The sequence below is a fragment of the Pelodiscus sinensis genome, chromosome 15 (genome assembly GCF_052426305.1).
Source record: "Pelodiscus sinensis isolate ZL-2025 chromosome 15, ASM5242630v1, whole genome shotgun sequence".
Lineage (NCBI taxonomy): Eukaryota > Metazoa > Chordata > Testudines > Trionychidae > Pelodiscus > Pelodiscus sinensis.
Window position 1 is genome coordinate 14,905,695 of NC_143066.1, and position 25,166 is coordinate 14,930,860.

The 25,166-nt window shown below is 43.9% G+C and overlaps 1 protein-coding gene across 1 annotated transcript in view; it reads right to left on the reverse strand.

Annotated features, from left to right (window-relative positions):
* Positions 1 to 24,934, reverse strand: part of GRIN2A (glutamate ionotropic receptor NMDA type subunit 2A) — a 511,029-nt gene extending 486,095 nt beyond the window's left edge. The window contains exon 1 of the mRNA XM_075899286.2: positions 24,517 to 24,934. Within this exon, the coding sequence (XP_075755401.2) occupies positions 24,517 to 24,921 (405 nt within the window). The 5' untranslated portion in view covers positions 24,922 to 24,934. The remainder of the gene's footprint in view (positions 1 to 24,516) is intronic.
* Between the last annotated feature and the right edge of the window lie 232 nt (positions 24,935 to 25,166).

The following is a 25,166-nucleotide window of genomic DNA, read 5'->3' on the forward strand; positions in this document are numbered from 1 at the left end:
GCAACAGAAAATAGCACACTATTTTTTTCTTCCAAAGGGAGTCTACGATTCGGTGGCCCACTGTTCTTTAAAGAAACTGCATATGATGAATGTGCAGGTTCCATCTTTTCCCAGTGAGGTGCTTGTGCATACATGTACTTATCTCTAGCCTCCCTCCATCCTCCAAGCCCAGATGCAGCACTGTTTCTCACACTCCCAATAGTAGTCACTTCCTTAACCAAAACAGTCCATTCCAGCCAATCCTTTCTTTGTATTGCCCTTCTGGATCTTCTGTGACTCAGACCTCTGGACAAGTCACACAAAAGTTTGATTGCCTTCCAGGGTTCAGCACTAAACAAATACACATCCTTTGCCTCTCCTGGACTACTTCTTCATTCCTTGGTCCTCACAGCCTACCTCAGTGCCCCTTTCCACTAGGGTTCTAACACAGAAGTTAACTCTATTCCTTCAGCTCTAATGACTACCTGCAGCCAGTCCCATTCCAACAGGCCTTTTTCAAAGACCTTCTTGGGGAGAAGAAACTCTCTGTAGCTCCTGTCTCCTGGGTCTTCCCAAGTAGAGCTCTTTAGACAACTTAGCTCCACCTCCTCTGATCAGGAAGCAATTAACCAGTTACTTCCAAAATACAAGGCATAACCAACGATGTATTTACCCTTGCTTTGCAGTTGATAGGGATACGCCCCTTCACAGTTCATCATGCGACTTTAACATTTCTGCCACCACAATTTATCCATAACACTTAATTAACATAATACAAAAACATGTAATTTATTGAATAATTATATGTTTCTTCAACTGCTAAAAACAAATCATTATCGGAATGTTGTGCACTTAAAATAGATTACCTTACTTCTATTTTCTGTGTATTCAATTATAATTGTTTGTGCTAATATTGTAAGTTGTATTGATCTGGCAAGCAATTATAAAATCCTTGCTCTTTTGGATTCCATATTGGTTTTAAACAAACACAGGCTTTCCACTAGACAAAAATCAAAGTTGTGAAACTGTAGTATTCTTATTCTTAATTCTAGTCACGTGAAGACAGAAACTGGTAATGCAAACAATCACAACTTTATACTAATTAATCAAAGTAAAATGTATTGTCTTGAAGCAGAAGTTAGAGAAAATACTCTAGAGGACACAACATAAATGGGACTCAGCTAGAAATGACATAGGCTATGTCTACATTGGCACGATCTTGCACAAAAGCGGCTGCTCTTGCGCAAAAACTTGCTGCCTGTCTACACTGGCCGCGAGTTCTTGCACAAGTACACTGACGTTCTAATGTATGAAATCAAGGCTTCTTGCGCCAGAACTCTGATGCTCCCATTCAGAAAGAAGCCCTTTTGCCCAACTGTTCTTGCACAAGAGGCCAGTGTAGACAGGCAGCCAAGAGATTTTGTGCAAGAGCCGTCCAAACAGAAAAAAGCCCTAGTGAGATGAGATACACCTCAGGTTGCGATAAGCATGTATAAGAGCCATTGATCTTGAAAGGTGTGTTGTGATGGGAGTTGAATGTAGGACAGCATGAACATGTGTTGTGGTGCATGTTGATCACGGACTGCTCAGAGACACTGGATTTATGGCTTATTACAATAAGCTGTAACCCATCTATCACCTCCTTTGTCCTAGCCCCATAGAAGTGTTAACAAATGCATCATTCTACAATGAATGGTCCCTTACAATGCACAATTGTAAGTTTGGAAAAGATCTCAGAAGGTTATTGATTCCAAACCCCTGCTAAAAGGAGGACCAATTCCACCTAAATTATCCCAAGTAGGGCTTTGTCAAACCTCTAGGGATGGAGATTCCACCACCTCTCTAGGTAACTCATTCTAGTGCTTCACCATCCTCCTAGTGAAAGAGTTTTCCTAATATCCAGCTTAGACTTCCCCCACTACAACTTGAGACCATTGCTCCTTGTTCTGTTGTTCTCATGCTGAGAACAACCTAGATTCATCCACTTTGGTATTGGAAGCCTGCTATCAACACCCACCTGCAACTCTTTTCTGTAGATTAAATAAGCCCAAATTGCTCAGACTCTCCTCATAAGTCATGTGCTCCAGCTCCCTAATCATTTTTTTTTTGTCCTCTGCTGGACTCTCTCCAATCCATCCATAACCTTTCTGTAATGGGGGCCCACAGAATTGGACACAATGCTTCAGATGTGGCTTCACCACTGCCAAATAAAGGGGAATAATCACTTTCCTAGATCTACTGGCAATGCTCCTACTAATGCACCCCAATAAGCCATTATCCTTATTGGCTAAAAGGGCCCACTGTTGACTCATATCCAGCTTTTCATCTACTGTAATCCCCAGGTCCTTTTCTGCTGAACTGCTGCCTAGCCAGTTGGTCCCCAACCTTTAGTATTGCATGGAATTCTTCTGTCCCAAGTGCAGGACTCTGCAATTGTCCTTGTTGAACCACATCAGATTTCTTCAAATCCTTCAATTTTTCTAGGTAAGTGGTTCCCAACCACCAATCTGTGGACTGGTGCTGGTCCACAAACCGCTAGTGTTTGGGCCGCCACAGCTGTCAGAGCTCAAGCCAGCTGTTCATGGTGGCTCAGCTCCAGCAGCCATGGTGGCTGAGGTAGCATCAGGAGGAGGTGGAGCAGGAGGCCCCTTCCTTCCCCTCTGCACTTGGGGAGATACTTGGAGAGGGAGAGGACACAAAGGAGGACGGAGCATATGTGCCCCCAATGGCTGCTCCCCCTGCCCGTGTGGCTGCTTTTGCCAGCGATAGTGCTGGGGCTGAGGCGGCGGCAGGAGGAGGCGGAGCAGGAAGTGGCTCCCACGGGCTCTGTGCTACCCCCGCCTGCTCAGCCACTTTTGCAGTGGTGGTGCTGGGGCTGAGGCAGCAGCAGAAGGCAGAGCAGGAGGCACCTCCCTCCCCCTTCAGCCATGGTGACTGGATGTAGCTCCATGTTCCACCTCCCTCTACCCATGAGGACACAAGACGTGCTTGGGGAGGCAGGAGTTGCAAAGGAGGAGGGCCGCTTCCCCTACCCATGTGGCAATAACAGCCACGCCCCCTAAACAGGGCGGGCTCACTCTGGGAAGTGAAGGGGTGCAGCCAAGGCAGTGTTGGGTAAGGGTGTGGTTGAGTCATGGGGCAAGAAGGTGTTGACATGGGCTGTAGGGGTGGGGGTTCAAGGTTGTGAGACACTGGGGAGCAACGGGCTAGGCTGGGGCTAGGTGGACGGCAACATTTTATTTGTATATTTTCATGTTCATTAATTGCATTATGAGTATGCAAATAAAATGTTACTAGCCCTCCAAAAGTTTATGAATCGGTTTGCTGGTCCGTGGCACAAAAAGGTTGGGAACCACTGATCTAGGTCACTCTGGACTCTATCCCTACCCTACAGCATACCTATCTTTTGCCCACCTTTGTGTCATCTGCAAACTTTCTGAGGGTACAAGCCCCCCCCCCCTCATCCAGGTCATTAATAAAGATGTTGAACAAAGCTAGCTTTAGAGCCAATCCTGGGGGCACTCTGCTTCATACCAACCGCCAACCAGACATTGAGCCATTAATCACTATCCTTTGAGACTGATGATCTAGCCAGTTTTCTAGTCACCTTACAGTCCATTTATCCAACCCATGCTTCTTTAACTTGCTGGCAAGAATACTGTGGGAGAATGTATCAAAAACTTTATTAAAGTCAAGGTATATCATATCCACTGATTTGCCCATATCCACAGAGTCAGTAACCTAAAGCATAGAAGGCAATCAGGCTGGTCAAGCATGACTTGCCCTTGGTGAATCCATGTTGACTATTCCTCTTTTTTCCAAGTGCTTCAAAATGGATTCCTTAAGGATCCCTTCCATGATTGTTAGGGGACTTAGGTAAGGCTGACCAGTCTGAAGGTCCCTGGATTCTCCTTCTTCCCTTTTTAAAAGATGGGCACTACACTTGCCTTTCTCTAATCATCCAGGAACTCCTCTGATCAACACAAGTTTTCAAGACAAAGACCAATGGCTCTGAAATCATATTAGCCAACTCCCTGAGCACCCTTGGATGCATTAGATCCCGCCATATATTTGTGTACAGGCAGTCCCCGGGTTACGTACAAGATAGGGACTGTAGGTTTGTTCTTAAGTTGAATCTGTATGTAAGTTGGAACTGGCGTCAGCCGCTGCTGAAACTGATCAGTTTCAACCGCGGCTGAATCTGGACGCCAGTTCTGACTTACATACAGATTCACCTTAAGAAACCCAGGCATCCCCAAGTCAGCTGCTGCTGAAACTGATCAGCGGCTGACTTGGGGACGCCTGGGGCAGAGCAGCTGAGGTGCTGCTGGGTTGCTCCAGTAGCGCGGCTCCTCGGCGCTACTGGAGCAACCCAGCAGCACCCCAGCTGCTCTGCCTCAGGCGTCCTGATTCAGCCGCTGCTGAAACTGACCAGCAGCGGCTGAATCAGGACTCCTGGAACAGAGCAGCTGGGGTGCTGCCGGGTTGGTCCAGAGCAGTGCTGCGGGACCAACCTGGCAGCTCCCAGCTGCTCTACCCCAGGGGTAGGCAAGAAAAGCCTGGTCTGCTGGGGGGGGCCCTAGCTGCACCCCCCCCCAGCAGACCAGGGAGACGGGGTGGGGACGCCCAAGTCCTCCACGGCTTTGCTCTGTCTCCCTGGTCTGCTGACCTGGGAGACGCAGAGCAAAGCCGCAGAGCACACGGGCAGCGGGACAGTCCAGGCGTGCCGCGCTGTCCCACTGCTGGCGTGCTCCGAGGCTTTGCTCCCCATCTCCCTGGTCTGCTGGTCAGACCAGGGAGACGGGGAGCAAAGCCTTGGAGCACGCCCGCAGCGGGACAGCCCAGGGCTGCCCGGCTGCCCGAGCCCCTCCGCGGCTTTCCTCCTCGTCTTCCTGGTCTGCAGGGAGACGCGGAGCAGCTTTTCTCGCCCCGGAGTACATGGGCGGCGGGACCGCGAGGTCCCGCAGTCCGTGTCCTCCGGGGCGAGAAAAGCCGTGTTCGTAACTGCGGACCCGACATAAGTCGGATCCGCGTAAGTCGGGGACTGCCTGTATATTCATCTTTTCTAAATAGTTCTTAACCTGTTTTCTTCTGAGGGATGCCCACCTGCTCTCCATACTGTGCTATCCCATGCAGGAGTCTAGGAGCTGACTTTGTCTCTGAAGACAGAGGCAAAAAAAAGCATTGAGCACTTCTGCTTTTTCCACATCATCTTGTGATGGGGTGAAGTCACAGAAGACCCCTTGGTGGTGCTTCCCAGTCTGCTGACAAAGTCATTCACACTTGCCTTCTTTCTCTGGGGCTTTTCATCATCCTGTGCTTTTGGACTAGCTCCCTAATCTTCCCCAGCCAAGGTACAGAGCTGAAATCACTGTCCCCCACCTCCCAAAGAGCAGTACAGACTCTGAAATTGTTCAGTTGTGTCTAGACTGGCAAGTTTTTCCACAAAATCATCTGCTTTTGTGGAAAAACTTACCAGCTGTCTACACTGGCCGCTTGAATTTCTGCAAAAGCACTGACGATCTCATGTAAGATCGTCAATGCTTTTCCGGAAATACTATGTTGCTCCCATTCGGGCAAAAGTCTTTTTCCGAAAGACTTTTGCACAAAAGGGCCAGTGTAGACAGCACAGTACTGTTTTCCGCAAAAAAAGCCCCGATGGCGAAAATGGCGATCAGGGCTTTTTTGCAGAAAACCGCGTCTAGATTGGCCACGTACGCTTTTCCATAAAAAGTGCTTTTGCAGAAAAGCATCCTGCCAATCTAGACGTGCTTTTCCGAAAATGCTTTTAACGGAAAAGTTTTCCGTTAAAAGCATTTTTGGAAAATCATGCCAGTGTAGACGTAGCCTTCAGGTCCAAGGAAAAAGCAGTTTGGGATTCCGCTTCTTGGGATACCACTCCCCAAATGGGATCAGAACACCCAGTGAATTATTTAGGTAAGCAAGCCCCTTTAACAATGACAGGAGGATGTACATACTGATTGCTCCCCAGGTAACAATTATTTACATTGGGCTTGATAGTAAATAAAAGTGATTTTATTAAGCATGAGCAGTAAGATTTAAGAGGTTGTAAGTGAAAACAGGAAGAACAAAGTAGATTACAAATTTAAAATAACAGAAAATCCTTAGCTAATTCTAAAACTAATACCTCAGTACAAACTTATTACAAATTCACCCTAAAATTGTTCTTATCCCAGCCTAGCCTCCAAACCAGGGAAGTTCCCTCTCACTGGGGTCTTCGGTTCATTCTCTTGGGTGTGCCACACCAGCCAAGACAAAGAAACTCCTAGCTCCCTATTGTACTATAGACATAGGCGTGTGCAGCACATTTCATTAGGGTGTGCACCCAAAGAATTTTTTTTAAATGCACTTTGATCCCCATTGGCCACACCCCTGAGCCCCATTGGCCACACCTCTGGAGGTAACATTCTCAGGGCAAGATGGACACATGACCAGAAGTAAAAGATGTCATGTGACTCTTCCCTCCAGACTTTTCCCACCATCCTCCTTTTCCCACCAATTGGGATTAATTTGGCCCACACCAAACCCTCCTCATGCAACTATCCTGCAATTGCATTAACCCAACGTGTGTGACATTAACTTGGGAGTGGAGAGGCTGGGGGAAGTGTTCCCTATAAGAGTTTCCTCCCATGAGCAGAATGAATTTTGTGTTGTGCACTAGTACTAAATTCATGGGACTTGTTTGGATGTGCCACTGTGGCACTCAAGTTATTAATACATATCTCAAACGTCTACCTTTTCCCTCTGCTGCCATGTCTCCTCCCCTTGCTCCATCAGCTCCCCTGGTGCCTGCTGCCCCCCAACCCCTCACCTATCTCTGCTGTCCTGATTCCTGCCCTTCTCACTGCCCTCAGCCTTCCTGAGACTTGACCCCCTCCCCCAGCCCTTCTCTCCCCCCTGTGCCCACTCCTCCAGTAGCCCCACTCTGATCATGTGAGCTACCCTGCCTCATCCTCTCTCCTAACACCTCCCTCTACACACCTGCCCTGCCTCTCTCCTCTGGTGCTGGTCCCTCCCCTGCAGGTCAGTGGTGCTGCGCGGTGCTGCCGGGCTGGGAAGGGACGCCCTGGGGGGACCATGCAGTGCTGCCAGGCTGGGCAGGGGTGCCCCCGGGGAGACCATGCAGTGCTGCTGGGCCAGGCAGGGGCACCTCAGGGGGGCCACATGGTGCTGCCGGGCTGGGCGGGGGCACCTTAGGGGGGCCGCGTGGTGCTGCTGGGCTGGGTGGGGGCACCTCAGGGGGGCTGCGCGGTGCTGCCGGGCCGGGCAAGGGCGCCTCAGGGGGGCTGTGCAGTGCTGCCGGGCTGGGCAGGGGCACCTCGGGGGGGCTGCACGGTGCTGCTGCTGGGCGGGGGCAGGGGCCCGGGCCGCAAAAATGGCTCGGGCTGGCATGGGTAGTCGGGCCCCAGCTCCCTCTGGAGCTGGGCAGCATGGTTTTAAAGTCCCGGATGTGACATCATGCCTTGCCTGGGCGTCTCCCCTCTCACCTGTTGCACGGCGTTTGAGGATGCCGCGCATGTGCTCTCTCTGCCCCACAGTGCCCTGTAGATGTCCGCGGGGAATTTAAAATGAGGGGTTGTGGCGCCCCATCATAAATCCCCTTCTAGCAGGCCCGAGTCATTTACTTGGCCTGCCCCTACAAATTGGGGCTGACATATGTGTTCCTAAAACCAACTACTCCTAGGATTTAAAGGACAAAAGAGGGTGTTTACAGTTAGTCATCTAAACATGGAAGGTAACACCCTTCATGGCTTTCATTTGCACATCCAAAACTATAAACCATTCCATGCTCCATGTATCTCACTTTACACACAAGACTGATTCATACACCAAAATAAGATAAACAGATCGATCCGATTATGACATTAAGGTTGATAGGTTACATGATGTAATTTGTCCAAAGCATCTTTGAGTTATGCATATTTATGTCCATAAGTCCATTTAATAAAACATGGGAGGAGGTCCGTCACACATCTGTCAAAGATTACTTTGTGACCACCCTCTTATTGCTAATATGCCTGTAGAAACCGTTTTTGTTACCTTTCACATTCCTTGCTAGGTGTAACTTCAATTGCACTTTGGCCTGCCTGATTACACTCCTGTGTGCTAGCAATATATTTCTACTCCTCCCTAGTCATCTGTCCAAGGTTCTACTTCTTGTAAGCTTCCTTTTTGTGTTTAAGTGCAAAGATTTCAATGTTAAGCCAAGCTGGTCAACCTACAATATTTGCTTTCACATTAGGAGTGTTCCTGCACCTTCAGTAAGCATTTTTTAAAATATAGACAGCTCTCCTGGACTCCTTTCTCCTTTGTGTTAGCGTCTCAGGGGATCCTGCCCATCAGTTCCCAACAGAGTCAAAATCTGCTTTTCTGAATCATAGAGGGATAAGGGATCCCTTATCCCTTATTTCATAGAGGGATAAGGGATCTTTCAGAAAAGGCTTTATTTTCCGCAAGATCAGCGTCTAGACTGGTGCTTTTTTCCGGCAAAGCTCCGTGCCGAAAAAAAGCGGCAGCCATTTTTATGCTATTTAAATCCACGCTTCATTAGCAATTACGAAAAAGGGATGTAGTCTAGACGTAGCCCCTGATTGGTTCCCAGACTTCTTGTTCATGTACAGACACTTAAGATAACTAGCCAATTGCCTACTTTCTCAGTATGAATCTGGGGTTCTCCTCTGTTGCACCTTCCTCCTTGTGCTTCTTCATGGTATCCCACTTCCCCCACCTACCTCAGGGCTTAAGTCACCGTCCCCCGATGAATTTATTTTAAAGCCCTCCTCACTAGTTTTGCAGCCCTACTTGTGAAGATGCTCTTCTCTCTCTTTGATAGGTGGGTCCCATTTCTTCCTAGCGATCTGTCTGCCCAGAGTAGCATCACATTGTTGAAGAATCCAAAGCCCTCTTTTCATCTGCACAACCACCCATTTACTTCCAAAATTAGATTATCCCTACCTGAGCCTTTTCCTTCAATAAGGAGACTGGACAAGGACACAACTTGTGCCTCAAACTCCTTGCTCCTTCTTCCCAGTGCCACATAATCTGCAGTGACCCACTCAAGGTCATTCTTAGTAGTATCATTGGTTTCTATGTGGAGAAGTTGGAAGGGGTAATGATCCGAGGGCTTCATCAGTCTCTGAAAACTCTCAGTCACATCCTGAATTCTAGCTCCAGGCCAGCAGCACACTTGGGAGTTCTCCTGAAAGTCACATGCTGCCAGTTTTCTATCCCATTCTGCACAGCCCTCTCTGGTTCTTCAGCATTCTATGCCTTCAGTACCAAATGCTAGAGTATCAAATGCAAATATCTTTAACTATTGATGAAAAACAATCTGTTATACCTTGTATTTTGCTGCAATGTTGGTAATTCCTTTCCCAAACCAGAAGAAGAACTTAGTGGCTCAAAAGCATGTCTCTCCCACCAACAGAAAAATGGTCCAATAAAAGATATTACTTCACCTAGCTTGTCTCTTCATTATGAATATTATAACACAGTGAGTGGGATGTAACATAGCTAGGAATCAATTGTACTGAAATAACCCTACTAAACAGAACAGTGTCATAATAGAATATCTAAGATTTGGGTATAACCCAAAGTATCTATTAGGCTACGTCTTCACTGCCAGTTCTTCCAGCAGAAAATATGCTAATTAGTTGCAGTCTCATTTGCATATTTTCTGCCATTTCTTTTTGAGCAAGGGGTTTTTGCACAAAAAGAAGCTGTGTGGAAGCTGTGTGAGGCATGAGGATCTTGCGCAAAATGGAGTTTTTGTGCAAAAAACCCAAATGTCCACATTGCTTCTTTTTGAGCAAAAAACTCTTGCGCAAAAAGAAACAACAGAAAATATGCTAATAAGATAGCAACTTATGCTAATGAGTCCCTCATTAGCATATTTTCTGCTGGAAGAACTGGCAGCGTAGATGAAACCTTAGAGAAAAAAATAGGACTGAAAATGCATTTTCCCTCCATAATTTTGTGAAGACTAAGCACTGAGGTGGCAGACCCAAATGGAGTTATGCTAGATCATCTAGATAAGTGAGCACTCTCTCAAATGAATATGCTTTTCAATAGCAATCTAAGGGTATGTCTACACAGCAAAGTTATTTCGAAATAACACCCATTATTTTGAAATAGCTTACTAGCATCTACACAGCCAATAAGCGAGTGCTTATTTCAAATTTGATAAACCTCATTCCACAAGGAATAACGCCAAATTCAAAATAGCTATTTTGAAGTGCTGTGTAGACACTTATATCGAAATATGGGTCCTCCAGTCTTCCCAGGATGCCCTGGTGGCCACTCCAGCCTCAACCAAAAGCACTCCTCTCCCTCCCCATTTCCCCCTCCCTGGAGCCCTTAAAGGCATTGACTCTGGCCACAGTGCCTGTGCCAGCTCCAAGCCTGCCAGCCCAGAGCCAGCAGTCACTGCCCCTGACCCAGTGGCCCCAAAACATGAGACAGCAAGCCACTGGCAGCCAGCCCTCCATCACTCCCCAGGAGCAGTCTGCCACCTCCCACCTTCCTATTTGAAGTAGGAATAAGAGATCCTCCAGAAAAGGGCTTTATTCCAGAGGATCGCGCCAGTCTAGACGCTTTTTTTCCGGCTTTTCCCCAAGCCGGAAAAAAAGCAGCAGACATGTTTATTTAAATCCGCAGGGGATATTTAAATCCCCCGCGGATTTCCCTATCCTGACTTATCTGATTTGCATGGCTTTTCCGGAAATTGTGGCCAGTGTAGACGTAGCCAGAAAGTAACCTGATCACATCTAAACAAACATTCCCTGTGTACTTATATTTATTGCTTCAAGGTTTTGTTCTGCTAGACATGGTTAGTACTATACATTTCATTTCTGTCTCACAGGCTCATTCCAGCTCTCTTACAGCCCTTGTTGCTTCTCTTACACAAATTCAAATCTTAATACTTTCTTCTCATTGGCTCTCCTGGCTCCCTACCAACACTTCCTGGATTTGTTCATGGATTCTCTGAGTATAACCCTTTATAGACAGTATCCCTACCATCTATCACAGTCTTATTTAGAAAAAAAGAGAGAAAAAAACATTTTCTGCAGTCATATATCAGACATATAGATATATGACAAAACTAAAACTAATTTCTGAAACCAAAAAATAATATACATTTGTGAAAAATTTTAAATAAAAATCTTTCCAAATATGCAGTTCAAAAATTATTTTGAAGGTTCACACATAAACTTAACACTGTTTAGCTAGCTCTATCCATGATGCACCAACACCCTCTTATTCCTCCACTGCTTTACAGTCCCAGAAATCACAGAGTTACATCAAGAAAGATGTTCCCATTGGAACTATAAATTTCTATATAGATAGGCCTGTGGGTTTTATTTGAATTTGTCATTTTCTAGATGTGTTTGATAAAAGCTTTCCTCTCCCTGAAATTTTCACCAAATTTAATAATGTTTAATTGCCATGTACTTATAAATATAATTATACAAAGAAGATTTAAGTCCAATTTATGATCTGGGGTATGCTGAATACCACCAGGATATTGTTTTGTTGTTAGCAGTTAATTTATTTTTATGACGGGTTGCTTCCTCCGTGGATAGTTGGAAGTTTCACTCACTATTCAGATAAACATGATTGTCTTCTTCCAAGATGCTGACTATCTGCTTTTATTACTTGTTTCAAATGTATGGTTATACTTGTCAGATACTCTTAGGTGGAGTCTGTCTCATCACACCTAACTAGTCCAGCCAATCGCTTTCATAGGGTGTGTCTAGACTGCGGTTTCAATTTCGAAATAGTGCTTTTTCGAAAGAGCGCCATTATGTGATTATGCAAATGAAGTGTGGGATATTTAAATCCTGGCTTCATTTGCAATTTCGAAGTATCTAATTTACACCCCTCTGTTGAAAGAGGGATGTAGTCTAGACACACCCATAGAGGATAGATTTCCCTCTGAATATGCCTTTTCTGCTCTCCCATAGAGCTATTCTCAATGGGCTACCTCAGTTTCTGTTTAATCACTTTGACCCTTGCTATGTATATGTGTGATAGAGAGGATAATTGTGGTCAGGGTTAAGGAACAGATGGCCTAAAAGACCCAGACAAATTAGCTAGATAATGTCCAGCAGCAATAATGTGCATGTGGCAAGAGTAGCTTGGCATGTCTTTATTTATTCTTATTTACCTTATTTTTTCTCTACCTCTTTTACCTCACTTCCTGCTCTGTTCCTATAAGTCTTTCCCTCTCTATCCTGCCTCCCCACTCCAGGTGCCACATATTGCTGGACTGGAAATGCCACAGACTAACTCAGGTGTGAATTTCAACAAGAAAAAAAAACAAAGCATCTGTCTCATTGGTGGAAACTCCAGTGATCTGATAAGCAATATCACAAATCTGATAAAGTCTGACTGCAAATCTTACATTCTCCTGTTAAATTTAGAAAGGCTTTCACTCCATATTTGAAAAGTGGGATGAGGTTGCACAATTTGAGCTCTGCAACACAAAAAACAGAATTCAAACACTTTAAATTTTACAAACCTACTATACATTTCTGCACTTCAAAATCTTAAGCACAGATCCCCTCTCAAGAACATTACTTCTAATTGAAATAGTCAGTGTTGATGGTCTTTAAGGCTATATCTACACTGCAGCACTATTTCGGGATACCAGAGGTATCCCGAAATAGTTATTCTGCATCTTTTGAATGCACTTTTTATTTCAAAATATAATGGGCTTGCTATTCCATCCTCCCTGTAAGCCTCATTCCATGAGGAGTAAGGGGCATTTCAGAATAGCAATTTATTTCTAAATAAGTGCTGTGTATATGGCGCCAAATTTTGAAATAAGCTATTTCGAAATAACATTGAAATAAGATAAGCAATTTGCAGAGTTCAAATTGCATATCTTATTTTGACCTATGGACCAATGTAGACACACCCTAAAAGACTTGGGGGGAGGAGGAAAGAATCTTGAAAACATCCCAGGGATTTTTAAAAACAATAGTGTGACAGATGGTTTGGAAACAATCCAAGTTGAGTAGGGTGGGTTCCTTCAGATAAAAACCCACACAACTTGGTAGCTTGAGGAAAAGACAATATAAAGCTAGAGTTATAACAGAAACAGGAATAGATGTTCTCATTTTCTTTACCATAGCCCCCTGGGTATATCTGCCAAAACGGTTCCCAGGTCTCCCCTCAAGCCAGTCCAAAGCCATCAACTATATTGCAATCACATCAGAAACAAAACAAAAATAGAAATTCATAAAGTGAGGCTGCTTGTTTATTAAGCTTTACCATCTAGGTAACAAAAATAAAACAAACTATTAAACTGTCCATTCAAATTAAAGTAAACATGTTCTCATGTGCAGTTAATGGATGAAAAATAGTGCAAACTGATACAATATGGGTCTCCTTTCTGTTGAGCTCACTGTGTAAGTTTCTAAGGGTAAGTCTAGACTACATGCCTCTGTCGCCAGAGGCATGTAGATTAGGCTACCAGACAGAGGAAAGGCTCCAGGAGGCATACCTGGATGGACGACAAATACCTTTGATGTCGACACCCGCGCGTCCAGACTATCGCGCTGAGCTGACAAACAGCTGATCAGCTGTTTGTCGGCTCAGCGCGGCAGCCATGTAAATTTAAATGAAGCGGCGATTATTTAAATTGCCGCTTCATTTTCCTATGTCTGGTAGCCTAATTTACATGCCTCTGGCGACAGAGGCATGTAGTCTAGACGTACCCTAAGAGTGCATGCTCCACAAATATGAAGTAATTGCTGAAAGTACTGTATAGAAGTCCTATTACTATTTTATCGGTTATTAAATATAAAACCAACTTGATTTCTTTCAAGAAGTGTTTGAAAAGAGAGCTCTTGAAAGTTACCTGATTGCTTTCAAGCAGGTGGTTAAATGCCAAACTGATGGTTGGGTGTTCTAGTTTTATAGTTTGGCTTCTAACAAGTTAAAATTTAAAATAGCTTGGATACCTTGTGTGTGAATGTTCTGTCTTGTGTACTTCTGGATCATATGAAGCAGTGATTACAAATGAATTTATCAATAGTTTAAATGTTTAGTCTCACATCAGTAGATGAACTTATCAGTGTCTAATGTCAAAGGGTTAGTCTGTATCTGTAACAAGTAGTCCTCTGGCAACTTAAAGATTAACACATTTAATTGGGCATAAGCTTTCGTGGGCAATGTCCCACTTTGTTTTTGCCTATGAAAACTTATGCCCAAATAAATCTGTTAGGGTACATCTACACAGCAACATTATTTTGAAATAACTAGCATTATTTCAAAATAACTTAGTCCATGTCTACACAGCAGGCAATTATTTTGAAATAATGTCAAAATACTGTCAAGCTGGAGGACTTCTTACTCTGACTCCTGTAACCCTCATTATACGAGGAGAAAGGGTAGTCAGAGAAAGAGTGCTCTATTTCAAAATAAGTGCTGTAGAGATGCTCCCACGTTCAAAATAAGCTATTTCAAATTAGCTATGCAATTGACGTAGCTCAATTTGCGTAGCTTATTTCGAGTTAAGCCCCGCTGTGTAGATGTACCATTAGTCTTTAAGGTGCCACAAGGTCCACTGTTGTTAATAATTTCTGTTTTAAAACACTGTAGGAAATGGCAGGTTAAAAGTAAATCTAAATGACATTTTACGAGAGAAATTACACTATTCTTGTGGTGAAAAATCTTGTGATAGGCCCTATTTAGGCATAATTCCCCATTTACATAAATGAATACAGGCTATGTAGTAGCCTCACTCATAGACCAGGCAAATCTAGGACCATGTGAATTTAGTCCTAACCACAGTAGCCTACACCAAAAATCAACTGTGTTCAAAAGTGATATTGAATATAAATAATCCTATTTGCACAGCCTGAGTCTACATATACTGCAATTCCCAAACCTCAGAAGCTGATCCTCCTCACCATTCAAGAAAATGAAACCAATTTTGTCTTCCTTCAACTCCTGCATGCATCTGAACAGTCCTTTATTCCCCCATATTAGGAAGAGTTAACATTCCCTTCCTCCACCAAGCTTAATGAACAAACTTGATCAGTAGAGGGCCGTCTGCTGAGAAAATCTTCATGAGATTTTGAAAGTAGGAATAAGGGATCTTCCGGAAAAGAGCTTATTTTCCGCAAGATCCCGTCTAAACTGACACTTTTCTCCGGCAAAACCCCGAGCCGGAAAAAAGAGGCAGCCATGTTCATGCAAATGCCGTGGGGGATATTTAAATCCCCCGCGGCATTTACAATTCTGACTGGTCTCATTAGCATCCCTTTTCTGGAAAGGGGTGCCACTGTAGACACAGCCATCGTGTGTGTCTCTGTCAGTTTCACACACACGCACTGTCCTCCACTCTCATCTCCTGACCTAACACACACATGGGGGGTTGTTGTTACTTCTTGTACTGTTTGCAAAGTGGGTTAGTTTGGGTTTCTGACTGGTCTGTGCATTTCATAATTTTCATTTCTCTCTTACACTTACACTTAATTCTTTGAGTAGTGAGTTCTAAAATGCCAAACCTGTTGTGGCTCGAGTCATTATTTCTATGACAAATGCTGTTCCTGAAGTGACTGGCTATCCCTGCAGCCCCTAGGAGAGGCAGAGCAGAGGGTCTCCACATACCGTCCTTGCCTGTGGACACTGCTTCTGCAGATCCCATTGATCAGTAATGGGGAACCGTGGCCAGTAGAAGCTGTGGGCTCAATGCCTATAGATGAGGGCCAGCACATGGCACCATGGAGCCATTGATGTACATGCCAGCTGCTTTCAAGAGTGATGCAGGGCCAGGGCAGGAGTTAGCCTGCCTTAACCCCACTGCTCCACCATCCAAAGCCGTCTCAGTTAAATGGTGCCCAGCCAGAGCCTGCTTCCTGAACCCCATCCCAGCCTTGAACCTCCCCCTGCACCCAAACTCCTTCCCAGAGCTTGCACCCTGAACCCCAATCCCCTGCCCTGGCCTATGCCTAGAGCCCCTCCTACACTCAAACACCTTGGCCCAAGACCAGAGCCTGCACCTCAATCCCCAACCCTAGCCTCCTGAAAGTGGATGAGGTTCAGGGAGAAAGAGGGATGGAGTGAGCAGACAGAGGCCTCGGAGAAGGGGTGGGAAGGAAGTGGGGCAAGGGTATTTGGGTTTGAGGAAGATCTTGCATTGAAATTAAATTGAAAAAGTGATCTTGTGGTTAAAAAGGTTGGAGACCACTGCTCCAGAACCTCTCTAGCCTCCTGGAGGATTTCTCTAAGGCCTTAGGGCCTAACCCCATTACAGTGACGTAATGGCTTTTACTGGACCAATTTCTGTTAGGAGAGAGGCAAGATATTGAGCCTACTCAGACCTGAAGAAGTGGCTTGTCTTTCACCAACAGAAGTTCATTCAGTAAAAAATATTACCTCACCCACCTTGTCTCTCTAATTAGACAGGAGAGTAAAACACACATCCCGTGAATTGAGGGTTTTCCTAATTCTGCTGTTTAATGCGATGTCCCTCAAATACTTACCTTTGGCTTTTTAAAAGTCTTGGTTTTTTACTATTACAAAGATACAGTAAGAACAATATAAACCAAATGCTGCCTCCTAGTTAACTCAATCTTACAGAACACTGTCTCCAACCGAACTAAAGCAGCAGAAATGCTGTGACTTCACAATTCACTTCAATGAAATATGGAGTTCAAAGCATAATTAGAACCATTTAATACAAATATTATGCATAGAAAATACTGCAGACAATGAGCCTTAACATGCAAATAGTCCTTAACACATGGCTATTCCCATTGGTTTTAAGGAGCTAGTCAAACACTAAAGTATCTTTTTGCCTGTGCTTCCACATTTTGTATAATGTTGCACAAAATGTTGGTTTTTATCTCACAGAGAAAAGAACACAGATAACATATATATATATATATATATATATATATATATATATATATATCATACAATACTGGTGATGGATGATAGAAGTGTTAGATGATTAAATGTTTGTAAATACAAGGACAAATAATCATTAATAATAGTGATAGAAATGTAGCCGTGTTAGTCTGGTGTAGCTGAAACAAAATACAGGACTATGTAGTCTTTAAAGTGCTACATAGTCCTGTATTTTGAATCATTTATAAATTAATTTTATATTAATACTTTCAAGCCCCCAAACAGTTGCACATTGGGAATATTCATTTAAAAAAGGAATGTCCAGCTAATTTTAGGTGTTCTAATGCACAACGGACTTCAGAGAACTAAAGAAAAAGAAGACTATATTAATGTAATTTATCAGTGTAAGTTACTTTCAAAAAGTCTGACACAATAATTATACACTAATGCTTAATTTTCTTTTTGGGGGGTTCATCTCTTTAGCTCAAGTCTCCTAAACTTGTTTCAAGAAGTACCACTTCCTAATGATAATCTCATTGGAATGTGCCACATATCATTAGGATTATCAGCAATTTCAATATAGGAAATGCCTTTTTGTAAGTTTGTATGTCTATTATTATAAAAAGTATTATTAAAAGTCTATTATTAAAAGCAGCGTACTAGAAAAGTCTGTATTGAGTTTTTAGAGGTATATCAATGCAAAATAAATAGTTTACTGAGGACACATGCTAATTGCTCATTGTTACACGGCTTTTTTTAACTATCCAAGCTACTACATAAAGCTATTTTGCAAAAATAAACCCAACATGTCCATATGATTGTAAATATGATACGTATTTTCCTACTGTGACAACCAAACAAGGAAACTCAAATGCCAAAAATTCAGTACTGCAAAGATCACAGATCAGGCTTTAATGTTACACAGGCTATTCGAGGCAAAACCTAGTGGAAAAGATAAAGGAGTGAGTCTGAGCTTCATATTTGATTTAAAGCATTTAGGAGGTATTGCCAAGTATGGCACATGCCTGAACATATAAGTAACCTGTACTTATGGAAGCCATCCTACTGAAATCTTAGGGGTTACAGGATCATTACTAAAACAACAAAAGATTATGCTTTGCAGAGGTCTAATGTCTAATTCATGTTGATGCACCTAACCTTGCCACACAGACAAGTTCCAGGAACTGAATGGCCACATAGCAATACCCAGTGCACTATATAAAGGGTTTATATGCTGACAGCCTAATCTAGTGCAGAAAGCAATAGTGGGGTAGGAGATGGGACAAGAAAACTAACATTTATGCAAACATCCAGTATCACAGAACAAAAAGAGCACTACCCTGAAAGCTAACACAGCTCTATAAACTAGAATAGTCATAGAATCAGAGAAAATTGGGGTAGGAAGAGACTTCAGGAGGTCATCTAGTCCATCCCCCTGCCCAAAGCAGGACCAACCCCAACTAAATCATCCCAGCCAGGGCTTTGTCAAGCCCATTCTTAAAAACCTCTAAGACTTGAGATTCCACCACCTTCCTAAGTAACTTATTCAAGTGCTCCTAGTGAAATAGTTTTTCCAAATATCCAACTTAAACATTCCCCACTGCACCTTGAGACCATTGTTTCTTTTAAAGTCATCTGCCACCAGTAGACTAAGTTTCTGACCCAAATCATGGCACTGGTTTGGGAACTGGGTTTCATATTCCAAGACCTTCCTTTCTTCAACAATATAGTGAATTTTACCTGTGCTATGCAGGAATTTTCTTCCCAAAGAGAGTTTAAAAAGCTACACATGTAAATATTATTACTGTCCAAAGCCCAGCTTGGAAACACATTAAGTACATGACAAAAATTATTCTACGATTAAGGCAATTTATGCTTATTATATGCATGCAAAGGTTCTATTCAACTGGTTAACTACTTTATGATGGTTTCATAAAGAACAGAACTATTTTACTCCCAAGTGAAGATCTTGAAAATTTAAGTTTCATCTAAAGCAAGCATTTTTAAATACCAAGTCGGAATGACCACTAAAAAACAGATGTCAAAACAGAAATAAATACAAACAGTTAATTACAGGATTAATATACTACTAAAACACCTCTGTTTTAGTGATCTAAATCAAGGTGTATCTATTTTACAAGGTGACTCTATATTACACATATACCTATGTGTATGTAAGTTAATAACCTCTGGAGACCTGCACAAGATTAACTACTTCATTTTCTCAGATACCTCCTCTAGTTTTTAAATTTGTGGCAGGTGGGATTTTCAATTGCAAGTTTTTTGATTAGGTATAAAAATGCGGATCTATTTAAATATTAGTTTTATCAAGATTGTATAACCTTACAAATAATTCAGTAGCTCATGATGTAATAGTTCTCATAACCTCATCATCATGGGCATGTCTACACTAGGAAATTATTTTGAAATAACTTATTTCAAAATAATAACTCCGGAAATAGCTATTTTGAAATAGTGTTTCCACATTACAAGGCAGCACTGAAATAGCACAGAATTATTTTGAAAAAGCAAATCCACACTGATTGGAGCCTGCATTGCATTTAAAGACCATGGAAGCACTCTGGGGAGGACACCAGGAGAGCAGACACTTCCTGTAGCTGCTTGCTGAGGCTAGCTGACACTCATGCTTAAAGGGGCTCCTCTCTACAGTCGTGTCTCACATGCAACTTTTCCACTGCCTACCCCCTCGCAGGACACCACACTTACGCCACATTCTCTGTTGCCTTTGAGGACACCACAGCACTGACTACATGGAGCCACAGCTGCTGCAAAGCAGTGCCAGGCTCAAAGGCCTCATGCTGCACCTCATGGCATAGTTGATCCACACTGCCCGCATGCTGCTTCAGGACCACAACAGGCAGCCCTGACCAGGGGACCTTTTCACCCAGACCCTGGTGTGCCTGCTGCAGCAAATGATCCTCAATACCCTGCATACCATGGAACACCACTTCTGGCAGAGGGAGGCAAATTCTGACTGGTGGGATGACATCGTCCTGCAATGATGGGACACCAAGCTCCAGAACTTCTGCATACAGAAGACCATCTTCTTGGATCTGTGTGAATGGCCCTACCCTGGCTTCAAGCAACTGGACACTCAGCTGAGACCCGCCATTCCCCTGCAGAAGCACGTCCTGATCACCCAGTGGAAACTCACCACGCCAGACAGCTACTGCTCCATGAGGAACCAGTGGGGAAATCCATGTTCGGGGCCATGCTAATGCAGGTGATCAAGGCCATCAACATCATATTGCTGCAGAGGGTCATCACTCCAGGGAATGCTGAATCGATCGTCATTGGCTTTGCTGCCATGGACTTTCTCAATTGTAGGAGGCCCATAGATAGCACCCACATCTCCATCCTGGCAAGGGTGCTATTTCGGGCACCTGAGGGACAGCAGCCATGTGCTCTGCATCACAGCTAGCTTTCCATACCGTTCCCAAGACACTAAGGGAGGGAGAGGAAAGTGCTTGAATTCCATGCATTCCTCTCACACCTGGCTGGTGAAGGGAAGTGGCTGGTGGTCCACTCCATACGCACAGTCATGTGCTCCATGACTGATATTATTGAGGAGCACATCGCCTCATGCTTGTGTAACAGCTGCTCCCACATAGCCTTTCTCTGCTCCCAGTGCTCCTCATCGAAGCTCTGGATGAGGGACTGGAGGCAGGCCATCTGGTCCCATAGCAGTTTTTCCCTGGTGCACTTCCTCAGGCAGATCTCACGGAGTCAGGAAGATGACATGGGAGGGTGTGCCATGCTCACAGCTGGGCCAGCTGAGAGGAAAAGTGACAAGGATAGTCATCTTGGTAAAAAGGAGACACTATACATGAAGCCTAGCCCTGATGTCTGAGACAACACTGAAGGTTTCAAGTTCAGAAGATGGTGATGTGCTTCGAGTAAGGCCATATGTTGCCTACACAGTGGGCACTTTCCTATAGGGGTATGGACATCACAGGGGAGCATCACTACTCCCACAGCCCAGGGACAAGCAGGCCTGGGAAGATGCTGGCCAGACCAGGAGCCTGCGGGCAGGAGTGGGGATGGGACCGCTCGGCTTCCTTCCTTGTCCTACACACACCAGATCCAGCATTGGTGGCATCCTGCAAAGAACTTCTACCTCTGCCTGCGGGAAGAAGGAGGGTGTTGGGGGAGGTGTGTGTGAGTGGCAGAGGCTGCTTGCCAGACAGAGTGTTTCTGGGTTCCTTTTCTCACAGCAGGTTCCCATGCAGGTGATCGGTCTCCTCCACATTGCTGTGCTTAACTGTGAGTGGATGCTGCCTGACTGCAGGCATGAGCCTGTGCTGTATGTGGCACTGTTGTGTTTCCATGACTCCAGCCTCCTTAGCAGTGGCTTGTCATGGGAAGATGTCCCATCGCAGAGTTCGAAGTAAGGCAGGCCTGTCCAGGAACCTTGTAAGAAGGAACGAAGGGTTCCTGTGTGAAAGCATCATGGGGCTGAGTGTTCCAGACTGGCTCTCCATGTGCACCTATGTGCACAGTCTGTTGTGCGAACCCCAGGCTGAGAAGGCCAAGTGAGGCATGTGCAGCCCCTTACAGCCCGCTGCCTGCCCTGTATGTATATAGGGAAAGTTATGGAATGCACCTGAAGTGCCTTCACCAGGATTGTCCAAGTGCTGGGAGACATCCTGAGATGGGGGGCATTGGCTCCAGACTGAGGATCAGCTGGCTTGCGGACATGGTGTCCTGGCTAGCCTACTCCTCCTCATCTTCCTCATCATCATCATCCTCCACTACAGTCCTGCCCTTGTGGAGGCTGACGCCGTGTGTGTCCTGGCCGGAGTCAATGATGATGCAAGGGGAGGTGACCAGTCTCCCTCCCAGGATGGCATCCAGCTGCTCATAGTAGCAACAGGTGTGCAGTACCACCCCAGAGCAGGAGTTTTGCTTCCTGGCCTTTGTGTAGGTCTGCTGGAGTTCTTTCATTTTCATCCAGACCTGGTCCAGTGTCCTGGTGTGCCCTTACTCCACCAGGCTGGTGGCCATCCAGCTATACATGCCAGAATTGCACCTCTTGGTGCAGAGATCCTGGATGTTGGTCTCCTCCCCACAGACCTCACTGAGATCCAGGATCTCTACACCAGTACAGGCTGGTGCCCTCTTTTGCCCTGACCAGGGGCATCGAAGGGTGCTGTGGGCTTGCTGACATCTGAGGGGGGGGTTCAGAGGGAGTGCTGGGGTCACTCATGACTCCACTAAAGGGTGATGTGTGACACGGGGCTAGCAGGCCTCTCCTGGTGCCACAAGCCCTTTCCCTTCTTCCTGCAGCTTTAAACTCTGCAGAAGAAGGGGAGCATTGGAGTTGTAAAGGGTGTGGCAAGAGCGGACACAAGTGCAGCTGTGAGAAGCCTGTGGAGGCCAATTATTTCAATATAGTAACAGCTGAGCGTCCACACTACCACTATTTCCAAATAACTATTTTGAAATAATGTTATTCCTCATGACTAGCGGGAGTTATTATTTCAAAATAACCAGTTGTAATTTTGAAATAACCATCTTGTTAGTGTGGATGTTCTGCTTGCTATTTCAAAATAAGAGGAATTATTTCAAAATAATTGTAAACCAAGGCTATATATGCCTTTAGCATTTAAGGTAGTAACATAATGAACTCTGTGTCAGAGGGGTAGCCATGTTAGACTGTAACTAAAAAAACATTATATATATATAATCATGAGCTTTCGTGAGCACAACCCACTTCTTCAGCTGAATAGAATAAGGGGTCCAGAGGTACAAATACATAGTAGAAAAAAGGAAAGAGGGGAAGAGTAAAAAAATTGTCAATTAAAGTGTCTGTGCTAAATGAGGCTAATAGAGTGGGCTGTAAGTGTCTGATACTTAGCTTTTATATCATTTGGGTGTTGAATATAACAGCCCATCCAAGAAATGTCTTTGTTCAATCCCTGGCTAAATGTGTCAAATTTGCATATGAAGGTTAGTTCTGCAGTCTCTCTCTCTAGTTGGTTCCTGAAATTACTTTTGAAGAGAATAGCCACTTTTAAATCCAGTAATGAGTGCCCGGCCAAGTTAAAATGTTCCCCAACAGGTTTGTGTGTGTTACCATTTCGAATATCTGATATGTCCATTAATCCGCAGGTCTGCCTATAGAAATTCCACTACAATTCAAACATATATTTACTGAACCATTATATGACATTGCCAGTAGTAATGATAAAGGTCACTCAAAATACTAACACTGAAAGAACATCTTTAGTCCCACCAGTTAATAAAACGAGTGAAATGCTAAGTCAGGAATTATTTCTGATTACTCCTTCAAAGATCATACATAATCCATCTCTTCTGTTCTTCACATTTAAGAAGTATATCTAGACTCACTTTACATAATTCTTTTCAACGTTTCTTTGAATCTGTGTGAATTTCTACCCAATATGTAACAGTCTCCTTGCCTCCCTTGTTTTATTGCTACAGAAAAGCTTTCTTCAGCTGCTTGGAAATTATACCTCATTTCTCAGTAATATTTTTGTCCTTGATAATGGTTTTAGAGAATGATGTGCTGAAAAAGTATTTCCTGAAATGTTAATAAATGACTTTTGACTCAGCAAGTGTGCTGAATAACCCTTGTCTCTTTACAGAAGTGACAAACAAGGCGGGTGCTAGAGCTTTTCAGCATCAGCCAATTGTTTCTTGCCCCATCGCTCAGCCAACACACACTGACAGTGGAACTGATCAGGACATAGGGCTTGATCCCTTAAGATACTGGGCACCCTGTAATCCTTGGAGATAGAACACTGCACACCAGGCTGTGTGTGCTAGAGGGGGCGTTTGCCATACCTCTGAAGCCTCCAGTAAGGAATGTGCACTGGAGGTGTAAGTCACTTTTCTAGTACTTCATAATCTTAGGATGAGTGATATGGAAAAACATTTTCCTAAAAATCATCAGTTCACATTATTTCAAGAGTTCAAAGGCTAACCAGCCGCACACCATAACCTCATGTTTACCACAAGGGAGTCCAATTAACTGTAACACAGGTTCTCAGTAAGCTGTTGTAACATTAGGTAAATATCAAAGTATGGACCTTTATATACAACTGAGGTCAATTCCCAGTAAACTATTAATGGGGGAAAAATCAAGTCTAAACTGAATATCTGTGTACAGTATTTACCAAAAACCTCTAAGTTCTCTATTACCACTACCCTCATCAAATCCATTCAAGTGTATTGCATGTGATCTTTCCCAGTGTGGCACTTCTTTCTAGTGTTGCCAATAATATTATGCCTTTCTTTTAAGATGAAAAATAGGACAAAACATTTTATTGTTACAATTAGGTTAAATAAGCCATCAATCTTTGGGGTCATCATCAATATAACATGACTAAAATGATCAGAATCTAGCTTAGGGGTAACTAAACTGTCAGTAAGAACATTCTTTATGTAAACAAACAAATTGCAGACATAAACCCCACAAAAAAATCTTACAGAGATTGGGTGGTAATTCAGTACAAAACTGCAGGATAATGTTGTTTTAAAGTTCAGAATATAGGCTGTTAGAGGCATCCTCCTTTGAGCTGCTTGCAGAGCACATATTCTGAAGTTAGTATGCACAATGAAGGTACACTGGTGCAACAAAAGCTTTAAATAATTTTTAAAAATTCCTACCTTATCAGCCATGATCATGGAGGAGCCGCCATGAATCCCCAGAATTGGAATAAAAGTCTGAGATGAAATAAAATCCAAAATCTGAGCTATTGCCTCTTGATCAGTATCGTCTCCAAAAACTACCCCATGGATCTTGGTGCCTGACATCAAGTCACAAACATGTGTTATAATGCTTTTGGGGTCAGTCTGGTTCACCAAAAGGGTCACTACATTAACATCAATGGCCAGGTCTGCTGACATTTCCCTGCTCCAGAGAGCTCGGATGTCTCGTTCTGTGACATGCTTGGTCCTCTCCAGAATTACTGCAATGTTGAGTATGGGATAACTTTTCTCCACTCCATGAACAAGATCCAATTGCACCAGAAGAGCTTGGAGTACCAGCAGAGCACAGCCAATTTTCCCCATCTTTGCCACCTTTATCCCCTGCAGAAATGAATGCATTGCATGAGAAAAAAAAGAATAAAATATGCTACATAGTCCCCTACTAAGCTTTTGATGCAAAATATCTCAATAGAATGCGTCCTTGTTAGCTTCCTTCCACCTTAGTCTTCATCTGACATCATTTTAACTATCCCATGAAATTAGCTCCCTTGTGACAGCGTTATGAACTGTTTACAACAGACTAGAAAAAAATGCAGTACAAGTTCTGG